Source organism: Solanum stenotomum, chromosome 2, assembly GCF_019186545.1.
Source record: "Solanum stenotomum isolate F172 chromosome 2, ASM1918654v1, whole genome shotgun sequence".
NCBI lineage: Eukaryota > Viridiplantae > Streptophyta > Magnoliopsida > Solanales > Solanaceae > Solanum > Solanum stenotomum.
Window position 1 is genome coordinate 8,959,115 of NC_064283.1, and position 15,834 is coordinate 8,974,948.

General features: G+C 34.1%; 3 protein-coding genes across 5 annotated transcripts; 2 read left to right on the forward strand and 1 right to left on the reverse strand.

Annotated features, from left to right (window-relative positions):
• Positions 1–769: 769 nt before the first annotated feature.
• On the reverse strand, positions 770–1,539 carry LOC125854833 (pentatricopeptide repeat-containing protein At5g66520-like). The gene is made up of 2 exons (XM_049534415.1): positions 1,261–1,539; positions 770–1,042 (listed from the first exon to the last, which is right to left on the reverse strand). The coding sequence occupies exons 1-2, from the start codon at positions 1,537–1,539 to the stop codon at positions 770–772; spliced, it is 552 nt and encodes a 183-aa protein (XP_049390372.1).
• An 835-nt stretch (positions 1,540–2,374) lies between these two features.
• LOC125854834 (probable beta-D-xylosidase 7) lies at positions 2,375–5,662 on the forward strand. Its single transcript, XM_049534416.1, has 6 exons — positions 2,375–2,767; positions 3,281–3,583; positions 3,694–3,863; positions 3,978–4,069; positions 4,211–4,975; positions 5,067–5,662. Exons 1-6 carry the CDS (start codon positions 2,375–2,377, stop codon positions 5,660–5,662), a joined length of 2,319 nt encoding a protein of 772 aa, XP_049390373.1.
• Positions 5,663–10,574: 4,912 nt separating this feature from the next.
• On the forward strand, positions 10,575–14,908 carry LOC125857090 (FBD-associated F-box protein At5g60610-like). Of its 3 annotated transcripts, none has more exons than XM_049536758.1 (5): positions 10,575–10,602; positions 10,835–10,886; positions 10,982–11,854; positions 11,931–12,065; positions 14,455–14,908. In XM_049536758.1, the coding sequence occupies exons 2-5, from the start codon at positions 10,842–10,844 to the stop codon at positions 14,755–14,757; spliced, it is 1,356 nt and encodes a 451-aa protein (XP_049392715.1). In that variant the 5' UTR covers positions 10,575–10,602; positions 10,835–10,841; the 3' UTR covers positions 14,758–14,908. The 3 variants fall into 3 exon arrangements, with proteins under 3 accessions (XP_049392715.1, XP_049392716.1, XP_049392717.1); XM_049536759.1 differs by lacking the exon at positions 10,575–10,602 and adding an exon at positions 10,623–10,695; XM_049536760.1 differs by lacking the exons at positions 10,575–10,602; positions 14,455–14,908 and adding an exon at positions 12,252–14,447 and having other exon boundaries at positions 10,749–10,886.
• The last annotated feature ends 926 nt before the right edge of the window (positions 14,909–15,834 follow it).

The window sequence follows — 15,834 nt, forward strand, 5'->3', positions numbered from 1 at the left end:
CCTAAGACAAAATTCTAATAAGAGACCTCAAATATGTATACATAGTTATTATTTTTAATTATGAATAGTATTTTTTTCACTCAAAAACCTTGATGAACATCAATACACTAAAAATATTATTGCAACAAGTGTTCTTTACAAACATCAATACACCCTAAGAAAATTATTAATATAAAAAAAATACGTGTAAAGATTATGAAAACTTACAAGTTCAAGAGGAAAAAATTGGTGTTTGATTGAGAAAAGAGAGGAAGAAAGTTTGTAGTTGTGAGAGCAAAAGTCACGCAAAGACCGAGAGAGGCGATAAAGTATTATTTTATAACTTATTAAATAAGTCTGAATGGTGTTAAAGACTCTCCTGCAGATCTGATCCGTTCAGACCTTTTCAGGCCCATTAAGTGGCTTTAAAAAAAAAAGACAAATGGACTTAATGAGCTAAATCTGAATCATTCAGATTCAGACCTAAAAACCAAACTCACTTAATGGACTGAATTTGAATGATTAAGATTCAAACCTCCATTAAGTGCAAGCAAATGAAGCCCAACCTCTAATTTTTCATTCAGGAGGTTCAAAATCGATATATAAACATAAAAATTCTTTAAAATACCTTATGTATACAATGTAAGTTTTTGTCGAGGGGGTTCGGGTGAACTCTCAACTACCTCTAGGTCCGCCCCTAGCCAATGACCACTTAATTATGCAAGGAAGGCATTCAAGTTGAACAACCTTCATAATAGTTCCTTAAGGGCCAACAACAGGGTATTAACTACTAAAACTCCATGCAGGAACAAGAGCCATCCTTAAAATGATGAAACTGATGTTGATCCCTCACCACAATTTCGCGATTAAAAGCTTTTGTTAGTAGTTTTGCAGCTGCATGACAATCACTATATATTTTTAAGTTCTTGATTATTCTTATAGGAGGAGAAGGAGCCATAGAAATGAGCCCATAGGCGATTGCAAGCTTTTCGCTATGTCTAAACAGGGTACTTTCTTCTTCTTCCTTATCAATATCAAGTAAAACCTCATCTGTGCCTGGAGGCTGGAGCATAGTCCATTATTTTCAACCGCTTTTTCATTTCAGCCAAACATTTCTTCGATTTCATTTATCTGACTTGTCTCCTGCCAATAATTCATGAACAGCACCATTTGGTTCAATCATACTACAGCCAAGAGCTTTAACAACACCCTGCCGCGTCATTGCTCCTCTAACATCCAGAACACTATCCCAATTGACGGATATATGTTGGATAGTAATACATGAAATCCATCATGATCTGGCTGAAGTTCAAGGAGCTTCCTTCCAACCCTTTCCCCCATTTCACTATTACCATGTTTTCTGCAAGCTCCAAGAAGAGCACCCCAAGTGGCAACATCAGGAGCTATAGGCATACTGTCAATAAGTTTCTCAGCTCCTTTGAGCAACCCTGAACGTGCAAGTAGATCAACCATGCGTACATAGTTCTTGATATTAGGTTCAACATTGTAATATCTGGTCATAGCATCAACGTAGGAGCGGCCCTCATCTACCAGGCCCATATGTCGACAGTCACCAAGATGGCAAGAACTGTCACAAATGTAACCTCATTAGGGGTTACACGTCCACATTAATTCCTTCATCTCATGAAACATGTCTAGTGATGTTTCCACCTGCCCATTCATTGCCAACCCAATAGGAAACCCCCTTTTTCTTCCATTCCATTGAAGACTTTCAATGCATTCTCCACACAACCACATTTCACTTACATGTCAACAAGAGTTTGTACCGAGAATTATATTCACTTTGGGCCCATTATTTCCTATGTAAGCAAGAATCCATTTTCATAAATAAATCCAAAGCTTGTGTGTACATACTACATCCCACATTGCTCATAGCAAGAAAATAAAGCAGTCCAAGAAACCACATCTTTCTCCATCACTTTGTCGAATAATTGACAAGCTTCACTCATCCTACCAGACCTACCCAACAATACTAAAATCATAGAATTGAAGGGATGAATATCAATGCATTCTACTCAACTGTCCTCTTCCGATCCATTGGTTTAGGAAATAACTCAGCTTTTCTAGGTGCTGTTATTCTTCGATTAGTAAATCCTGGCTCAATCCTCTTTAACATACATGCATATAAGTTAAGACATGAATTATAGGAATCATTAATTAAATCTAAAGTCTCTTAATGTCATGAATTTAATTAGTAATTTATTAACACGCCTAATTAAATATTAACCGTTACCTTTGAAAGGTTCTGCACTTGGCGCCACCAATAACAGTTGAAACATAACCATTTCATCTTCTTCTTCCCCAAAAACAAAAAAAATAGGGCATATTTTCTGTTTTTTTTTTTGCCATATCTATTAGAAAATTAATCGAAGACATGGGACTCCATAAAATTATTGTGATCACCATTATCATTTCCTTTCTCAGTAATACTGAATCAACTTGTCTTCCATTTTCATGTGACACATCCAATCCAGATACCATAAAATTACAATTCTGTAATTCCTCATTACCCGTCGATCAAAGAGTAGATGATCTCATTTTACGCCTGAATTTGGATGAGAAAATATCACAATTGGGTAACACTGCACCAGCCATTCCTCGGCTAAATATCCCTGCTTATGAGTGGTGGTCGGAGGCGTTACATGGCCTATCTATGGAAGGATTAGGGGTGAAATTTAATGGAAGTATTAAAGCTGCAACTCAGTTCCCTCAGATCATTCTTACTGCTTCTACTTTTGATGAACCTCTCTGGTATCGCATTGCTCAGGTATAAATTGATTTGCTCTTTTTAGACTCTGCTAAAGTACACTTTATTGACTCTGTGCTTGATTTTGTGTGCATATATTTAAGTTTTCGAATCCCCTTGACATAAGATTTTTTTTTTTAATCTTTAGTTTGAGGGAATAATTGTAAAAGTATCATGATGTAGAGTTGATCATTTGGACCTTTCAGTATATACCAAATCACTCATGTTATGATCTTCTACATCTGAATATCCGTGTTCCGTCATCTAGCTTATGTTCTTCCTGTAGCATTCAGAATAAATGACTCTATGAAATCTGGTTGATAGTTCCGCATTTTATGGTTAACGTACGAGACATCTCTATTTTTCCCCGGGTATACAAAGTAGTACTAGCTACTTCCCGTTTGATTTGGGAAACAATTTTTCTTAGATCGATAACATTTGTAAGAAGATCCAACAGATAATTATATGGCAAATACAGAAATTTGAATGAACACATTAAATAGCTAGTATTATAAGATGTTGTACTTTGTGTAGGCAATTTCGAGAGAGGCAAGAGCAGTGTACAATGCAGGTGAACTAAAGGGAATGACATTTTGGGCACCAAATGTGAACATATTAAGGGATCCAAGATGGGGAAGAGCACAAGAAACAGCTGGGGAAGACCCGATGATGGTAGGAAAATATGCAGTGGCTTATGTAAGAGGACTTCAGGGGGATAGTTTTGAAGGTGGGAAGCTCAAAGATGGGCATCTTCAAGCTTCAGCTTGCTGCAAGCACTTTGCTGCTCAAGATTTGGATTATTGGAATGGCCATCATCGCTTCACCTTCGATGCTCAAGTCAGTAACTAACCTGCTATCACATGTTAAATTACGTTTATTAGTGATTTTCATCTTCTGTTTACCAAAAAGATTGATATTGTTATCTAATACTACAATGTGTCATTCAGGTTACACCACAGGATATGGCAGATTCATTTCAACCACCATTCAAGACTTGTGTGGAAGAAGGAAAAGCTACCAGTCTAATGTGTGCTTATAGTCGTCTCAATGGGGTCTCAAACTGCGCTAACTATGATCTCCTGACCACGACTGCTCGCAGACAGTGGGGTTTCAATGGGTAAAATTTTGATGCAAATTAAGAAACAAATGTCTGATACCAAGTTATTACTCCTTATAAGATGTTAAATGATTTCAGCAATCTTAAAACTAACTATTGTCTATTGCTGAAAAGTTACATTGTATCAGATTGTGATGCAATTCGCGTTATGCGTGATTCCCATGGATACACAGCTGAAGATGCAGTTGCAGCTTCTCTCAAAGCTGGTAAGAAGTACTCTATTTAGTTTCTCTGCTCTCACTTTTCTGTAAACTCAATGATGTCTTTCCTGTTACTGAAAGACATCATTGACATAAAGTTCTATTTGTCTCAACTATCTGACCTTTTCCTTGTCAACTGCTATTTAGGTATGGATGTGAACTGCGGTTCATTCGTGGCAAACTACACAAGATTAGCTTTGGAGAAACAAAAATTACAAGAATCTGATATAGACAGGGCTCTTTGCAATATTTTCTCCATTAGAATGAGGTTAGGACTATTCAATGGTGATCCAAAAAAACTGGAATACGGTGACATTTCTCCTGCAGAGATTTGTAGTCAAGAGCACCAGGATCTAGCCCTTGAAGCAGCAAGAAATGGCATTGTCCTTCTAAAAAATTCTGCCAAACTCCTTCCACTTTCTAAGATAAAAACAACATCCCTTGCTATAATAGGTCCAAAAGCAAACAATTCCGAATTACTTTTAGGTAATTATGCAGGCATTCCCTGCAAAAATGTTTCGTTACTCCAAGGATTTCAAGGCGTTGTGAAAAACATAGGCTACCATCCAGGCTGCAATTTTGTCAACTGTACTTCTGCTGCAATAGATGAAGCAGTAGATGTTGCTAAAAAGGCTCAGTATGTTGTTTTAATAATGGGATTAGACCAGCAAGTGGAGAGGGAGAACTGGGATCGCGTAGATTTAGGACTACCTGGACAACAAGAGATTCTTATTAACGCAGTAGCTGAGGCTGCTGTAGAACCTGTTATACTAGTGTTAGTAAGTGGAGGTCCTATTGATATTTCTTTTGCCAAGAACCACCTGAAAATCGGAAGCATCTTGTGGATTGGTTATCCTGGAGAAGGTGGAGCAGCTGCACTAACACAGATTCTTTTTGGTGAACATAATCCAGGTTAACTTAACTTCAACATCAATAATCTTTAGCTCTTAATCCGTTTGGTCGAAAAACTTGCTTAATATGCTAATCACATTTAACCTTACAGGGGGAAGGTTACCAGTAACATGGTATCCTAAGGACTTCATAAAAGTACCAATGACAGACATGAACATGAGGCCTAATTCATCGACTGGATATCCAGGGCGAACTTACAAATTCTACAAAGGGCCAAAAGTTTATGAATTTGGCTATGGTCTTAGCTACACAAATTATTCATACAACATCACATCTGTTAGTCATGACAAACTCTATTTCATTAACCAAACATCATCAGACGAGAGAAGAAAACACGGTTCACATATTCATAATATTGCAGTTTCGAAATTTGGCTCAGAGGTTTGCAACAAGGTGAAGATATCAGTTAAGGTTGTGGTGAAAAACAAGGGGAAAATAGGTGGTAAACATCCTGTGTTGTTGTTTGTTAGGCATTCTAAAGTGAAGAATGATGAAGTTCCAAGAAAGCAGTTGATTGGATTCAAAAGTGTACATTTAGGTGCAAGAGAAAAAAGTAAGATTAAATTTATTGTGAGCCCTTGTGAACACTTTAGCAGGGCTAATAAGCATGGTATATCAGTAATTGATGAAGGCAAATATTATCTTGTTGTGGGAGATAAGAAATATCCTGTTACTGTTTCTATATGAAACCGTTAAATCACATATAAAAATACAGTCCTTAATGATTAGATCATACTTGTAGTGTCCATTGCAATCCTGTAAAGAGGATTCAATATCACCTTATTGAGCAGAATAAATATGTTAATTTCTTGATTTTTATTAGCTGGGTAATTGAGAGGTGTGAATGAGAAATGAACAGTTGTTTTTGTGATGAATTTACTTTTAAAATTTATGAGGAAGAGTGACATAAATGGAAGTTGGTTCCTCCTCCTTCTATGGTTCTTATGAGTTTGTGTTACATAGATTTTCAGTTGCAGACTGTCCAGCTCTTAAATGTGTCGATTTAGATCAATAGACTGGTCAATCTATCAACCGGTGATCTTCCTATTTTTCATCCGCTTGATCTATCTTATCCAATTTCTTAATAGTTAAATGAACTACATTATTTTAGTGAAAGCTAATTGAAAGCATATATTAAAATTACATAATCTTTAATTTCAGAAATGTCACTTAATGTTATTTAATGTATCTTCAATTATTTGAAATTAGTGAAATTGTCCGTGCTACGCACGGTATTTATAAATTAATTTATTGATAAAGAATTGCAAAAATAAAAAATAAAAAATAAAATAAATAAATAAATAAATATATATATATATATAGGAATAAAAGTGTCACATAGTTTTCGAGGAAAAATACTTTCATAAGAAAAAAGAAAAAAAAAGAATGTGTAACATACCAGTGGCTGACCCAGGATTTTCATGAAGTGGGTTCAAGATATAAAAATATACCTACTATTATTTGTAATTTTTATGAGGCTAACAACATACATATCTGACTATACTAAACAATGTTAATACATTTGAAAAAAAATTGCATTGACTTATGAATGAGACGGTAAATAACAAGATAGACGAAAAACTAGGCTTCAATATAAACTAAGAAAATAAAAGAATATTATGAATGATTTCTCTTCATTCAACATTCAACAAATAAAAACAAAATAATTATAACCTTAATTTTAGAATCGAATACATAGAAATATACCTAATATTATTTGTAATTTTTTGTTGATTTTAGAATGATAAGGGATTTTTTAGTTGAAGAAATAAAAAATAACCACAATAATCATATATGTATATATAAAGACTAGAATCAAGAGTGAAAAACATTCAACAAAGAAGAAGACAAAAGGGTTTTTAGAATTGAGAATAATAGGAATTAGTGCCTATTTAGTTGAGTTTTTTTTTTAAAAAAATTAAAAACAAAAAGGACAAGAGTTGTTGACTATTGGACTTTTAATTGTAAAAGTAAAAAGTTGTTCTACTTTTTATAGTTTCTAAGTAACTAAAAAGACAAAAGTTACACCTACATAGAAGACAAAACTGTGTGTGAATGTTTTATATATCAAAAAAATGAATTAAAACTAAAATATGGCAATGGGGATTCAATTCTGGGTTGGCTGGGAAAATTGAACCCCCTCAACCACTCGGCTAAGCTTCAGACTTGTGTTAGTGGGTTCAAAATTTAATAAATACATATAAAATTTTAATAACTGATTAAATATACATATATATATATATAGTGTTATTTTTCAACGAAGTGGATTCATATGAACCCACTTGAACCACTGTAGGTCCGCCCCTGTAACATACAAGTCTTGTAGCCTGTCCTTTGTTACGTATATTTTGTCCATAAATAATTTAATGATTAAAAATTAATAACTGTTATTTAGTTAACATATTTAGATGTAATTTTGATTTTTACATAATAAGATACACATTTAAATTCAAAAGAATTTAGAGAATTTTAGTCCAAGAGAAGGCAATCTTAAAATCAAAAGTAACAATTAGGGGAAGATTAGAAACGGAAGAAAAGAATTACATGTCATGTTTAAATAAAATCACTAAAAGCTAATATCATAGAAATCTATACATTAAAAAAGAAAATGGAAGCCCGGAAATTGATATAACAACTAAATCAAAATTGTGTTAATAGAAATAAGATGTAGATTTAGTGATCACAATAATAATTTCTATTTGAAGTCATTTTTAAATAAATTATTTAATATTCAAAAGATGTTTATTCATGAAATTATAGATATTCGTCCACGCATTAGCTAATTTTGTATTGCGAAATGCCTTTTAAAGAAGGAGATTGGATCAATACATCATGCTCCCACCATTGTCCTTGAAAAATTGTTTGGTTTGCGGACAAAGTTATTTTGAAATTATAATCCTACCTAAATTTATATCTCAAATAAATAGACTATAAATTAATTTCAAGTTCGATCCTAGATATTCCACCTTATTCTTGTACAAACAAATGATTTATAACAATTGTCAAATAAAAAAGAAGCGTGAGCTATAAATTCTCCAACTTTCCACTTATAAGAAAGTCTAATCAAGCATAAAACTTCACATTAAAACTAACTGCAAAGAAACATATTAAAACTAAAAGAGGAGGAGAAAAACAAATCATAGCTAACAATTCTTTAATTACAAAGGTAAAGATTAAAAAAAAGAAATCTATATAGATTTTTTTTCGTCATGCGTAACTTCATAAATTTATATATCTAAACAAAAGGTTTAACTAACATGATACCAAGCATAAGAACTATGTTTGTACCAAAATTATAAATAAAATTAAAAAATTATAAGAACTGCGTTGTATAAATTTATTGAAAAGGAGAAAAGAATTGTCATAAGAATAACGACTAAACATTTAGGCATGTAAATATCAATATTAAATTCTGTCTATATCCTACTTCAAAAACTACCTTAAAATTACTTGTACTTGAATTGAAACAAAAAATAACCAAAATCATCACAACCACATGAAATTCATTTTTTCATGTTTCTGAAAAATTCAAAGAGTACAACAATAATCCATTAGTCCTATTTCACTAAAAAAAAAATAGTGTGGAGGTTTTGGTTGAATTTATGATCTTTGAAGAGCTTCTTGGTCCCTTCTCCTCTTCTTTTGTTAAACACGGAACAAAATCATTCTTTGTCTAGCAAAATCACTTTATCTTGATCTGAGATTGACTCGCACAATAAAGATCTAAAAAATTTAGCAATACAAAAAATGTTGTTATGAATTTGAGTTTTGAATAGTGACCTTGAGAATTTCTGGACTTTCTGGTTTTCAAAATATATATACACAATTAAATACAACTCAGTCCTAATTAAAAAACTGACAATTAAATATTATTATTATTATTATTTAATATAGTAATAAAACGGTAGAATGTGATAATTAAGCAGGTCAATGTTTTAATTGGATTGGGGAGAAGGCCAAAAGACATGTCATAATTGGGTTGTTACAAAGAAAAAGGCAATGGGCTGTTATAACTTATGATGTACCGCTTTAAATTAAGCAATGAATATATGGTAATTGCTTTCAGTTAGATGGTAAGAAATAGTTATTTTATTTGATAGGAAAAATATTTTAAAAAATGTTTAAAAAGGAGAAAATAAAAAAAATAGGTTTTTTGGCCTTAGAGAGCGTCACATAAGCATGTTTAACATCCAGCTTTATATATATATATATAGATTGGTGCTCTAAATTATCTAACATGATTTTGAATATAACATGAACGATATTTCAATTACCTTGTAGCTCGCACAATTACTCGAGGCTATATTATAGAAACTTTTTTTAATCCTTGAATTTTTGTTCATCTTCTTTAACTATTAGTACAATGTTAGGCGTACTTCAGTTGCAGGGATTCAAACCCGCGCTGGCGAGCATGCCTCACACCACTGGTCCGTAGAGTTTCGTTGTATCAAGGATGTCTAAAGTATTAGATTTAACCGTCTTAAATAGTATTTTACTTATATATAGAGTATAATTTCCTGGACACCATCGGAACACTGTAGCTCCGCCTCTGCCCACACTCTCTTTTTAACCTCAAGGGTTTCCTAGTTATTGTTGTCTTGTTATACTTTATGTCCCTTTTTTGTAAGGGGTTTATAGTTTTATACACTTGTATCTGCATACAAAGACGGAGTTTTAGACAAAAAAACATCCTGAATTATGATTTAAACCTAATGTTAGGCATACTTCAGTTGCAATAAGCAAAAAACATCCCTAAACTAATTCAAAAGTTGCAACAATCTTCCATTTGTTTAAGTTTCTGTCAAAAACTAACGACATACACATAAACCACATCATTTTCTCCTTTAATTTCTCAATTTTTGTCCCTCCTGTCCAACCATCTTTCATCTTCTTCAGTCCCATGTAAGAAACATTCATATATATATTTTTAACGACTAAAGAAAATTCATCACATAAATACTCATTATGCACAATTGGGTAGAATCACTGAGGTGTAATGAAAAGGAAAAAGACGGAGTAGTATTTCTTCGTCTCCGGTGATGGAAACAATTAGTGAATTTTATATTAATAATACTTTCAATTTCTTTGGATCATTTTACCCAACACATTTTGACCTAGCTTAGCTTATCTTTGGTATTGTGTGTTCCTTTAGAAAATAAGCTAATCTCTTTCAAGATGAAGAGAACAAAAATTAATTAATGTCACTCGTCAATCATATTAACCAATTGAAACACTGTTGGATAAAGAAAAATTATGGACTTGATTTTTGCGTAGAATACTAAGCTATAGCTCTTCAATGGTGTAAAGAGTTAAGCTCTAGGCTGGTGTTGTTGAAGGAAAGAAAAGAAGATTGTTGAAGACGAAAGGAAAGAATAGAATAGGGATATTTGATTTAATTTTTGACAGAAACTAAACACAGGGGATGTATTTTGTTTAGTATAATAACAGGGGATGTATTTTTTGTTTTTTAAATACCCTAAAATATTTAAGCAAAGGAAATTCCTAAAATACCCTGACCCAGGGTAAACAAAGAAGTCAACTGGTAAGAACCGCCGCCGCCCGCCGCCCGCCGCCCGCCGCTACTGTCTGGTTTCTGTCCTATATATCTCTAACAGCCATCTCCGGCGGTATGTTATCCAAAAGAGCAAATCTTGCATCTTTTGTTCTGCTATTTCTTTCTCTTCCAGGGACTATATTTTAGTTTTAATTTCTTCGATTAGGTTTTTACTCTCTCTCTTTTGGTTTCTAAACAACTCTATTGTTAAATATATATATATATATATATATATGTCGTGATTGATTGTGGTAGTTGTATGAACAAAGAAAAATGCAAACTTTAGCTCATTCTAAATTATGCAGGTAATTCATGGGGAAAAGACAGCAACTTTCCATTAATTTTGCTCTAAAGAAGGTAATTAATGCTACAAGACTTGTGCTTTATGTATTTTTTATTTGTTTGTCTCATAGATTGATTTGATGAAACTGTTCTTCTGTTTTAATATTTAGTGTCCTTGCACTCAAGAAGATCGCATTAGTCAGTTGCCTGATGATATTCTGGTTTATATACTGTCTTTCCTTACCATTAAGGAAGCAACATACACTAGTCTCCTCTCCAAGAGGTGGTTACCCGTGTGGAAATATATTCCTCGACTTGATTTTGATGCCACCGAACCATTACACCAAGTATTTTTGAATCACAAACTAAGGAAAATGCATATGAAGAAGTATGTGAGATGGGTTAACCGTACTTTACACAAGTGTGAAGTACATAGATTAGACCAATTTCGTGTTTGCTTCGATTTAAACAAATTTGCCCAGCATGAGATTGACAAGTGGCTTGAGTTTGCCATTGCTAGGCAAGTCCAAAGGCTAGAGTTGGACTTGTTAAAAGGTGGGAAGGAGACTCGAGATTTTGAATATTGCTACACTTTCCCGGCTCAGCTCCTTGGTCTCAATCATAAGTTGCCACCTCTCTGGCATAATTTTTTGTCCGTAAAGGTACTGTTATTGAAGTCAGTAAATGTGACAGGCGAAGTTCTTGAGTTCTTCCTTCATAACTGCCCGTTTCTTGAAGAAATGGTGGTTCATGGATCTGGAACGCTGGTAAATTTGCAAGTCATTGGTCCTTCCCTCAAGTTGAAACACTTGGAAATTTGGCGCTGCCAGTGTTTAGAATCACTTAAAATCCATGATACAAACCTTGTAACACTTGTGGCTTCAGCAGCAACCAAATTATTGCTCTCAAACGCTCTTATGCTGATCAAGGTAGAGATTGTTGGTGCATTCAGGCCTATTCTGAAAGACATATTGGCTCCGATTTCCTGTGTTCTCTCTCAGCTGGAGGTCCTCAAAATAACTTCCTCTGATGGATTGGTATTGGTTAGTGAACAAAAATTGTGAAATCTCTATCCTACTACTTCGCATGTGCTAATTGGTTCGTTTTAATATCTCCCAGGGGAATTACAAGTTTCCTGAATTTACCAAGCTCAAGAAATTTGTTGTTCATGTTTTTGCATGGAGAGACACGTCTCTCTTAGGTTGCACACATGTGATAGGGGCTGCACCACTGTTGGAGGAATTTGAGTTGAAGGTAAGTATCAATTTTAATTTGATCATTTTGAGTTCTGGTTCAAGAAATTAGTGCTGCTTGCTTCAACACTTCAATTCAGTTACATCACAAATCAACCTCAGGTAGAATAGGTTATGACAAGCTGGGCATGAATGTGTATTACTTCTAGTAGTCCCCTTCCTTATGTAGGTGTCCATTCTTCTATAGGTTGTGGACAGCTGAGTTGACTTAAGGCATTTATCACCTGAAACCAAATCTGATCTTTCACAACTCTTCCACTTAAAATCTCTTACCGAATTACTGCCTTAAAATCTTACAGCTCGTTTGGTATGGAGGTATGGCGGCAGAATGGAATTATGATTCTGGCATTTCGTTGGTATCACTAATTCTGTAGGCGACTTGTAATTGACCGATTCCCCTATCAATCAACGTTTTCATTTCAAAGACATTTTGTTATACAATGACTATCTTGCTCAAAAACTTGTCCAAAAACTTTGTACTGTAAACTCACTTGTCCTCAATTTGTGAACCAATTTCAAAACAGAACAAGCCAGCAGTAAGGTTGAGAATTAAGTTGCCATTGGTAGTGGATAGGTAGTCCTATGAAGGATGAATAGAGTAGAATAGAGGCTGTGGAGATGAGGACTTGGACAATGTTGTTGCGAATCAAGAGAACACTTGGTAGGAGGAGCATCAGGAGTTTGTATTCCAACTAAATGACTGAGGAATAGGTGTTTGAATTGATGGTATTTTCTGGTAATGGAGCCGGTGATATAGAGAATACTTGAGGTAGAGGTTTTATGTTGGGAAACAAGCTATTTTTGAAGAGGAAAGCTGACCCTTTTTTATGAAATAAATTTCAAATAGTTAATGGTGAGATAGAAATAGTATTGTGATAATTTAATAGAACCTCGTTTAGTGTAAAGCAGTTTTTTCATGAATACAATGTTCACAGACTCCAGCTGAGTATTTCATTGGTAAATCAATTCCAGGTTTGAAAGTTCCTTTGGATTCCAATGTATATGGACCTGGTATGGGATGAAGTAACGGGGCAAATGTCTAGTTTATTTTATTTTCTGTAATTAAGCTATTTTAGAGTCTTATTATTTCTCAATAGCTTGGGTAGCAAGGAATTGCCTTGGAGGCATAGTCCTCTCTCTTGCAGATGAAAGTCACAAGTTTTTGATGGCAAAATTCATAGTCAACTAGTAATTATTTCTGAAAGTTCTGCAGCCTAACGGATAGATTCCCTGAATAGAACTTTCATTTTGATATGACGTATGCTATCTAATTCGGCGATTATTTATTTCTCAGCACACCAACCATTCACTTCATATACCTCGAGTATATTGGCCTAGGAAAAGATATTGTAGAAGGAAAAGTAGGATAGCCGTCATTTATTTCCTGTGGAACTCATTGCCTTGGGACATAAAATAACTTTCAAAAATTTATGTGTAAGCACATTGAACAACATTTGAATAGTTGAAAATTAACTGTAGAATTACTCTATCTAAGTTTTTTCTTAGAATGCTAACCTGAAATGTGATCATAAGCAGGGAAGTTGATAACAGTCAAGAACAAGAATCCTTTAAATTTACTTCAAAGTGATAGTTGAATAAAGTTACCTGGTTTTAATGTTGGAAAAGAAAATCATTTGAGATTTTGAAGGGTCAGACAAAAGTTGAATGCTTTGAGTTTGAAGCACTCGAGGAAATAAGAACAAAATACGAACAACTCCAAAAATTCTCTTATCTAAAAGTATTTTGTTGTTTGAACAAATTTGAAATGAAATTATAAATGTTTACAGCAGCTTTCTTTGATCTCCTTGATTAAAATAGCAGAAGATATATGTTTAGATGTTTTCAACGTTTATATTTTGAGTTATGAATGTCCGGATGAGCAACTATAGATGCTGTCTGAGGGATGGAAAATCTATACTTGTGTTCTAGGTTATTTCTTTAAACGAGTTACTACTTTGGTGGTTATTTATGCATTCAGTTCATGGTTTGATAAAAAAAGATGGATGCTAAGTAGTAGAGATACCAAGAGAACATAATAAATAGTTCCAATGAGGGAGGGAGTTAAGTGGAGCTATGTTGCTCGGACTGTTTGACGGGTGCGTGTCGGATTGAAGGATCTGACATAGGTGCGGCAACATTTTTGGAGAGTCCGAGCAACTTAGAAGTGGAGAGGAGACCAGATCTTTAGTTCCATTCTGGGCGACTTTGGGACAAATTGACCTGAATACTGGGTAATGGTATGTGGATTTTGCTAGTGTTATGTTGTAACTCGTAAGTTCCCATGAATTGCTTTTACCTTGATGGATGCCCAACTTAGTGATTCTTCTCATTTCCAATATACTTGTCATATTTATGCTTGTGTAACTGTGGTTCAATTTTCTTGTTGACAGTTGGTTTGGTTCAAACCCTTGAGGGTAAAAAGAGAGTGTAAGAAGATGGTAAGTTGTCCTCTCCGAAACCTCAAAGTGATCAGGTTGTGCGGATATTTTGGCCGTACGTGCGAATTTGAGCTCGTTAAATATTTTTTGGAAAATGCTATTGTGCTCGAGAAAATTATTATTGATCCTCGTTCTCAAATCGTTACTCCTGTGTTGTCACTTTCGACAATTGAAATGGAGCAAATGTCAAGAAATTTTGCTAAGCTCCAACTTGAAGGTGAAGTTCCTCCGCGTATTGAGTTGGTGATATTGTGAAAGTAAGTTAATTACCGAAAAAACATGTGTATGTTTGTTTTCAGTTATTTGGGCCTTCTGTTTAAACTCCATGCCAGAAGGGAAAATCTTCTGATTGTATTCCAGAGGGAATTCATGCATAATCTAATTTATATATATCGGAATTTGCTAATTTTCCACTCCTCTCCTCTCCTCTGTGTTGTTGATTGTAAATAGTTGAAGTCGGACAAAAAATCTCATTGTAGGTTCAAAAACTATTTTTTGAGGTGGGCTTACATGGGGAAGACTATTAACAAATTTAAAACAAGTTATCGTTTTGATTCAATGATAAGATCATAATATATGTGAGAAAACATATAAGTATATATATTATTAAGAAATCACAACAATAATGAATAAATTAGTACAATCAAGTTCAAAGAAATAAAATTAAGTTTGGACGGGTTGAAAACAACAAATTAATCTATCCAGATCGGGTTAAATTCACTTCGTAAGAGGAGGGGGTGAATTCCTCTGGCTGAGGAGAATGCCTTGCCACAAAGCGTCACCGGGAACTCATCCTTTTAATTGTAGGGAAAATCACTTACCTGTATACTTTTTTAAAAATATTTATTATATTTGTCAACATTATTTTTTTAACCATATATGACAATTTGGTTGAATTAAATCAAATTCACTTCGTCCTTTCCATCTTTCGCTCCCAATTTTCTCTCGCCGCTACGATTTTCTCTCGTTGGTGCGATTTTCTCTCGCCACTTCTTACTCACAATTTTCTTCACAAATACGGCTATACTACCTTCAGAGATGTGAATTCGGTGCAGTTTTGAGACGAATCAAGTTGAGCAGAGAGTTGAATTTGAAGTTTTTTGAAGTTTGAAAGGTTAGAAGCTTTAAATTTGATTGCATGTCTTAGTTACTTGTTTAATTCATCCTTAATTCTGTATCTCGGCTATACTAACCTTCACCGATGTGTATTCAGTGATCAATTTCGAGATAAATCAAGTTCGGGCAGAGAGTTGAGTTTGAAATTTTTTGAAGTTTGAAAGGTTAGAAGGTTTAAATTCGATTGCATGTCATTAGTTACTTGCTTAATTCAAG

Bases quoted from the DNA above. Each gene is read 5' to 3' on its own strand.
- LOC125854834 (XM_049534416.1), top strand. From the start codon at position 2,375: ATGGGACTCCATAAAATTATTGTGATCACCATTATCATTTCCTTTCTC. The intron at 4,070-4,210 runs GTAAGAAGTACT...ACTGCTATTTAG, and splicing joins TGCAGCTTCTCTCAAAGCTG to GTATGGATGTGAACTGCGGT. The intron at 4,976-5,066 runs GTTAACTTAACT...TTAACCTTACAG, and splicing joins TTTTGGTGAACATAATCCAG to GGGGAAGGTTACCAGTAACA.
- LOC125857090 (XM_049536758.1), top strand. From the start codon at position 10,842: ATGGGGAAAAGACAGCAACTTTCCATTAATTTTGCTCTAAAGAAG. The intron at 10,887-10,981 runs GTAATTAATGCT...TTTAATATTTAG, and splicing joins TTAATTTTGCTCTAAAGAAG to TGTCCTTGCACTCAAGAAGA. The intron at 12,066-14,454 runs GTAAGTATCAAT...TCTTGTTGACAG, and splicing joins TGGAGGAATTTGAGTTGAAG to TTGGTTTGGTTCAAACCCTT.
- LOC125854833 (XM_049534415.1), bottom strand. From the start codon at position 1,539: ATGGGCCTGGTAGATGAGGGCCGCTCCTACGTTGATGCTATGACCAGA. The intron at 1,043-1,260 runs GTATTACTATCC...ACTATGCTCCAG, and splicing joins CAGATCATGATGGATTTCAT to CCTCCAGGCACAGATGAGGT.